Genomic DNA, 7,717 nt, shown 5'->3' on the forward strand with positions numbered 1-7,717 from the left:
GGAGGTAATATATACTTTCAATTAGAAAAGTATAAAATACTTAGTCGTTTTAATCTGTTTATAAATCAGCATCGTAAACAAAGTATGCCTTGTACGCATCAAGAGGTTCGAACAAAGCTTTGCATCAATAATGTTGAAGATCGTTCAAGTGTACTATGTCAAACGCATCCTTTACAATTGGTTAAGCTTCAATCACATCCTCGATTACGTTCTAAAAATCTAGTACAAAATCAACAGAGTATAACATCAAATCAGCAACTTATCTCTTCGTCATCATCAATACAAAAGACATCAATTCTTTACTTGGAAACAGTGGCCACCAAGTGTATCGTTAAAGCTCCAAAGCTCTCAACTTCCTCGACGATCAGAAAAAGATGTGCAAGTTCTAATCAATTTATTCGCAACGGCGCTCGAAAAGTGAATGCTGGTGTGTATCTTGTAGAAAACGTTAAATCAGGTCATCGCTACTTTGGAACGACATGGGACCTTTCTAATGCTTCAGCTCAGTGTTTTCATGATCTTCAACGTGGCGTACACCCTCACGCTGCATTAAATACAAGCTTTCAGCTCAACTCTTGCGCATTTCGCTTTCGCATTCTCGAGCAAGTGAGTCCTCCATTATGGCACAAACCTCCTTCTTCTATGAATCAGAAAAGAGCGAATCAAAGAAGATTGAAGCCTTTTACACGTATATATAATTCTGATGGTTTTGACGTTCGAGCCATGGAGCAAAAGTTAGAGAATCGATTACGTTTTCAACGGCAGAAAATCGTCAATCAGGTTGCGAGTATGATCGTCCAGCTTTATGTTAAAAATGTTCGAAAACAAGTTTTGTTTTACTGGTTGCATGCTATTGATAATGACGTGGTTGCTGAATGTACGGCTGCCAGTGTGGACGTTCAACGCGTAGTTCGAGGTTTTCTTGCTCGACTTTTGGTTGACAAAAAACGTCGTGATTGTGCAGCACGCAAATTACAGCAATTCATTCGATTTTCTTTCCGTATTATACGCACTAGGTCAAAAGCTTGTCACCTCAATCCTAATGCATCAAATGTCCTTAAGCCATCGTTGAACATCTTTGTGATTCAGCATCGAGCACATAGTAAAATGAATGAGTTGCGACAATGGTTGGTAGCACAAAAGCTGAAAACTTATGCTCGGAATATTGTAGCTCGTCGTCTTGTGAATTGCTTGCGACTAATGCATCGTCAAAATGTGGCAGCTATTGAGATTCAATGCACAATTCGAGGCCACATCGCCCGTGTGCGAGTACAAAAATTGCGACAGCAACGTAGTGAATTTCAAGCAGTCACGATTCTTCAAAAGATGTGGCGAGGCTTTTTAACTCGGACGATGTTTGCGGAGAAAAATAAAGTAGCCAGAAGAATACAATTCGCCTATATACGATGGAAAGCGCGGCATGTACGAGAGCTCAAAAGAAATGCAACGATCATTATCCAGGCCTATCGCAATTATGTAGCCAGAAAGTATGTCCGGTTTGTAATTTTAGAGCAATTGATGACTTTGATGGTGCGCCATGTAGTTAATCATTTTGAACGGGAGGAGGCTGCACTTGTCATTCAATGCTTGTCGCGTCGACGTCAAGCTCAAAAGATGTTGTACAAGATTGGAAAGCAAAAACAATGCGTTCAAGCAATTATGAGAATTCAGAGAGTCTGGCGAATGCATTGGACTTTACTTAAGTCGTTTGAAGTTGTTCAGACTCGCAAGCAGGAAGATGCAGTTCGGCGGATACAAGCTGTGTACCGTTCATGGTTAGTACGATGCGAATACTTGAGAAATATCATTTCTGTAAAGCATACTCGAGTTGCTACATTGACACAAAGTCGATTTAAAGCACGACAGACTCGACGCAAGCGATTGCGTCGTCAAAAAAATCAACGTCTGGGTGTTTGTGCTTCATGTCGCGCTCATTTTACAAATGTGTATCATTTGAAAGCAAGAATAGAATCGTGCGCTGTCTATTGCAATGCCAACATCAATTTCGATGACGTTAATATGGCGGCTAGCTATATTAACGTCCACCGTCGTCTTGTTAAGTTTGTGGTATCAACTCAACGTAGAAATCGCTCATCTCAACATTTAAAACGCATTCGATTTCGTGCTTGTATGTTTTGCGAGAGGCAAGCCGTTCGGAAAAGTTGCTTATCCTGTTTGAGTGATCACAGTACTCGCGATTCAGCCATGAGATCAATGGTTTATCGACCTTACGACTTTTCGTCTGATGGAGAAAACCGATGTACTCGTGCGGGATCTGAAGTTGACAATAATCATCACTTGCTAAAGTCGTATGTTGGTAAAATCATACAGTGTACACTACGAATGTACTTGGCTCGATGTAAGCTCAAACGCTTAAAATTTGAACGAAACAGTGCCCTAAAGATTCAACGTGTTTATCGTCAGCACCACTCCAAGCTTCGATATGTTGCAGCAGTGTTGATTCAGTCGAGAGCTCGTGAATATCTAGGAAGACGCGTGGCTGTTGGTTTAAAGCTAGAACGTCAGAAAGACAATGAAAATGCTGCTGCGTGCTGTATTCAATGTCATTTACGTGGTCTAATTGCACGACGGCATATCCTTCATATCCGTCAGCACACTGCAGTGGTGCGTTTGCAATCATTCCGACGTGGGTATATCGCGCGATGTGAGCTACAAATGCTTCAGCTTGAGAATCAGCGACATTTTTACGATCAATTGAGTGAAAAACTTCGGTTTATTGCTGCCAAAGCTGCTGATGAAGAAATCGCAGCTAGGCGAATTCAGATCTTTGTGCGTAGACGAAAAGCCAGAATCGAATGCTTAAGTCGACGACTTGAGGCTGTCAAATGCACGCGGAAGCTTCTTCAAGACTGTGTCGCAGCGCGTGAAGCGGTAAGTGCGAGCTGTATACAACGATTTATGCGTCAACGTATAGCAATTACAAGCTTTCAACGCCTTCGCGCCCACCGCTGTGCTCGACGTTTTTTAAGGCGACGAATGCTTAACCGGATTCGTCTTGAAAAGCAATCGGCTGTACGAATCCAACGCGCATTTCGATACGTCTACGCAAAGCAGAGACTTACAAATATGGTTGACGTTGGTGATACGATCAAACTTCAGTCTAAATGGGTCGAGTATTTTGATGAAGCAAGTGGACACGTGTACTATTACAATACAGAAACTTGTCAAAGTGTTTGGAACCGTCCAGAAGAGATGGAAATGATGCTCGATGACAGCAATACTGATCTTTATGATGAATGGGTTGAATATTGGGATGAAAGTGTTGAAGCCTCATACTTTTATAACGTCAGGACTGGTGAGGCGACGTGGACAAAACCGGATGAGTATAGCAGTCCCTACCATTACACTGACGAATCATCAAGAGCAGATGCAGAGTATTACACTTAATTTTCGTAAAGTAGAATTTTAGTATTTAGAAGCTGATAAAAATTGGCATAAAAATGTAGAAATAGTAAGACCAAGCTTGGTTTTGTACATCCTAAACGTAAAACTGGCCGATCGTAGCCGCAACGTGATTGATGACATTTTGCCGTTGAAAACGCAATCGGGTCTTTAACATTTGCTCCATGGCTCGAACATCAAAACCGTCAGAATTATTCGTATGAAATGCTTGATTTTTGTCTTTATTTCGCATAGAAGGAGGACTTTTGTATTGATGATGACGAAGAGATAAAGTGCTGATTTAATGTTATACGTGACTTTTAGAACGTGATCGAGGATGTGGATGAAGCTTCATCAATTGTAAAGGGTGCGTTTGACATAGTACACTTGAACGATCTTCAAAATTATCGATGCAAAGCTTTGATTGAACCTTTTGATGCGGACAAGGCATACTATTTGATTCATAAACGACCAACTAAGTATTTTATACTTTGTCTACTTGAAATACTAGATTACCGCACACACAAAGGTCCTGTAACTTACTTCTCTGCTACTCGATGTCGCTCTGTTCAGGACTATCATTCCAAACATGGTAATACTCTGGATTAGCTTCAACACAGTCACGCAGTGCAAGTGTCTGTGGTCCACACTTCTCGATAAAGTCGTCACCGCTTTTCTTGCAATCGTCTAGACATGTTTCCCACGTAGAAAAACCCTTACCACACGGACCTGCCTTCATAAATTTGCAAAAGCCACATTCAGCTTTAGGTGCTAGACACTTGCTTGTAGCCACGTCAAAGTGTGACAGGAGACACACAGTTTCTTGCAACGCTACGTAAAACGGGAATTTATCTTGACATTAAAAATGTTGGTGTTAGTTTACATGTTAACCAAACCTTCTGGTTGTGTCTAAGGAAAACAAAAGGCTGAAATTGTCACATCGTTTTGCGAGGATCAGAAGATTCTACAGTTTTTGTATTAGATTCAAAGGAATCTCAACTTGTTAAAAACTTCTGAAGCTTTACTGACGTGGTGAGATTGCAGCAACACCCGAATGATTGTTCTCTGCAGTTAACACTTTGATTGCATGATCTATTTTGCCAACCGCAAGCCGTCCAGTGCCTTTGCTTGACAAGAGAAAACATAATGCCAGACTCGATTAAAAATCAATTGGGTAAATATCAAATCTCAAGTCTTTGGTAATTTGTGCCGCCATTTATTACGAAGAAATTTTACCAATTCAGCCAACGAGACGCTGAAGGATGTGTCGTACTGTAATTTGCGTAAAAATCGATACCACATGAGTTCATCATTTGAGATTTCAGATAAATTTCGGAGTACAAGCGAAAAGTCTTTGTCATCCAGCTTCTGCCATTCTTGCCAATGGCTATGGTCATTCAATAAGTCAAACGCTGTTTTAAGTCTCGCGAATTCTTCTGATTTCACACCTCCATCAAACGGCTTTCCAATCCATGATTGAAAAAGAGCGCATAACAAGCCCTCTATATCATCATTGGATTTCGACAACTCGCGTATCTGTACAGCAAATGTAGCTTCATTTATTTTTTGCTTTTGTAATTCCTTCAGCAGAAATTCACTGGGGTTATCACTCGAAAATTTCGCGAAAGCTATCATTTTGCCAAGACTGGTTTTTTCCAAAGAATCGCTTCTATATTTTTTAAGATTTTTTTTCCTTGTCCAAATTATCGTCCAATTTTCAAGCAGACTTTGTAACAACTTGTTGTGCAGAGAATCAGCCTGCTCATTGTACATGGTGCGCAACATGTGTAATAGTTTGGCCGACATGAGTTCATCAAAAGACGATTCTTTCAAAGTCTCCACTTTGGTCGTTGATGGTAAGGACGGATCCGTCAGAATGGCGATGCAACGACTGGCTGTAGGATGCTGTGCTGGCATTTTTTTTGTTATCTTTCCCGTCGATAGCAGCATGTCAAACACCTTGGAAGCTACACTGCTAAACTCTATGTTGTGTTTTAGCTTGTACATAAAGCAAGCCCACATCAAATCGTCTTTCGAATGACTACGCAATGTGATCAGAATGTTATCGAGATCCGAAAAAGTTGGTTGGTGAGACATGATTCCGGGAACCCAGTTCAACATTAATTCATATGCGCTAATGAGGATGCGATTGCTTTCTGTAGCTGCAACCGAATTATATGGTTTTGCGACCCACGAGTGGAGAAGTGCGTCGAGCACACCGGAGAAAATATACGAATATAGCTCACTCTCTTTTGTATAATAATATAGAGCGCCAGCCCACGTGAATTCATCTGTCGATCGCATTCGCAGAACTTTTAGCACAGAGACATCGGAATTGTCATTTATCAGCCGCTTGAACAAGGAAAAACTCAATAAATTCGTACTCGCTAGGACTTCATAGCTTTCTTGCAACGAAATCTGTTCGGTATGTGCGCCGAAATTCGTCCATCTATCCATGAGATTATTCAATATACCCGGGATCACATTGAGGCTTTCGTCATTACGTAACATGTACAGAACTTTGGCCCACATGAATGTATCTTCAGAGATTTCAATTAGCTTTTTCAATAGCAATGCATCGACATCGTTCGCTGTCGCAATCAAAGATTCGTACTCTAAGACAAAGTCTTGGCTCGTCAGATACGTGATAGCCTGGCTGGGCAATAGCTGCCGACCTTCAAGTTTATATGGCACAAGAAGTTTGTCAAATACATAAGGATAAAAAGTTATTGCCCTGTCGTCGTCTCGCAGCATGTACATTAATTTTGCCCACATCAGTTCATCTTGTGACAGCTCTAATAAATTGCCTCTTAACTTGATGCAGACACTTTCGTCGGCTATTAGTGCGGAACCGTAAACACTCCGCAAACCTGGATTCGTCAGAAGGTTGACAGCGTCGATGGGTGTGTAAGCACCTGTAGTCGTGTCGTATGTCCGGAGTAGATTATTAAACAAAGCGTTATAAGGCTTAAAAAAATTTCCCTCACTCTGCATCTTGTAAATAAGGTGAGCCCACATAATTTCATCCTTTGACCGTTCTCGCATTTTAGTTAACATCAACTCTACGAAATCCTCTTCTTCAAAAAAATCAACTTTATCCCAAATTAAAGGACCCAATTGTTTAACAAAGTTTTCATGTTCATCAATGCCGGAAGGCATTCCTAGAGCTTCGTACATTTCACTCGTCGAAATGCTCAACCACCATTTTCTCTCCACAGCTATAGCAAAATCATGAAAAATGTTTTTCTCCGTCTTTCCAGTCGCGAAAATTTTTGGAAGGATAGGTTGGGTTAGCTTATAATCTTTCAAACTGTCACACAGAGTTGCGATAGCGGCTTTCTGATCCTTCGGTGCCTTTGTTCCAAACCATACTAGCAAGGGAAGATAACGAAACACATCCATTTTGTTTTCAATCCCGTTTAAAATACGACTTATCTCACTTTATCATCCACGAAATCATAATGCTCCATTTCATTTGAGGCATACTTCATCATATGCAGCTGATCAATCACTTTTTTAGAAACAAATGTATCTGCAAATGGCTGAAGCTCATGTTCAACTAATTCGGTCATAGTCGAAGTAGGAAAGACTCGCTCCTCGACCAATTCGCGATCACCATCCGGTCTTGATGGCGTGTGCGTTTTCATTTGCTGATTTGGCACAACAGCTACAGCATTGGATACAGTGTCCCTTACTGTGGTAGCCTCGGCAGTCGTTAACAAGGTGAGCCCCCAAACTAAGGGCAGAATGCAGCAGTGCGAGGGAATGACAATCATGGCTTAAAAATCTTGAGGGGATGTAACAATTTTTTTTCTGTTAAAAATTTATGATTGGCTTTTTATAAAGATACACTCGTATTGAAAATTAACCTATCAAATATCGTATGCAGCAATTGGTAATGTACATGCAATCTCCACCATGAGAATTTAGTGTTGACTAGCGAAGTGCCGCCCGTTCTGCAGGCGGGTAGCGCATAGCACCATGCTATTCTCTTTTCCATCACACTCTAAAATCAAGTATGACTTGTGTTATCTTCTACGATTTATTGTTTTCTAATTGTTAGATTAAGATTATCGTGAAATGAATGAATGTGCGTCTGTGTGCAATTTCTCCGAGTTGCATAATCCGTCGTTCGAAATGGATGAGACTTACTATTGCTGTGCCCAGTCGCCAGAGTGTTCTATTATTTCTGTCAGAAAATATTAGTTTCGAGCTGTTGGAAACAAGTTAAGTCGTACCTAAGTAAACCAGGAGGAATTATGAAACTCCCAACGATTTGCATAATTAGCTAGCTATAAGCAGAATACATTCACTT

At 40.8% G+C, this 7,717-nt stretch overlaps 2 protein-coding genes across 2 annotated transcripts; one reads left to right on the forward strand and one right to left on the reverse strand.

Moving 5' to 3' along the window:
* Positions 1-84: 84 nt before the first annotated feature.
* Positions 85-3,408, forward strand: PHALS_14182 (Spliceosomal protein FBP11/Splicing factor PRP40; the record flags this gene model as incomplete). Its single annotated transcript, XM_024729938.1, has 1 exon — positions 85-3,408. One exon carries the CDS (start codon positions 85-87, stop codon positions 3,406-3,408), a length of 3,324 nt encoding a protein of 1,107 aa, XP_024580265.1.
* A 544-nt stretch (positions 3,409-3,952) lies between these two features.
* PHALS_14183 (GCK) lies at positions 3,953-7,178 on the reverse strand (the record flags this gene model as incomplete). Its single annotated transcript, XM_024729939.1, has 4 exons — positions 3,953-4,233; positions 4,299-4,311; positions 4,639-6,756; positions 6,843-7,178. The coding sequence occupies 4 exons, from the start codon at positions 7,176-7,178 to the stop codon at positions 3,953-3,955; spliced, it is 2,748 nt and encodes a 915-aa protein (XP_024580266.1).
* Between the last annotated feature and the right edge of the window lie 539 nt (positions 7,179-7,717).

Source organism: Plasmopara halstedii (genome assembly GCF_900000015.1).
Source record: "Plasmopara halstedii genome assembly, contig: Scaffold_816, whole genome shotgun sequence".
NCBI lineage: Eukaryota > Oomycota > Peronosporomycetes > Peronosporales > Peronosporaceae > Plasmopara > Plasmopara halstedii.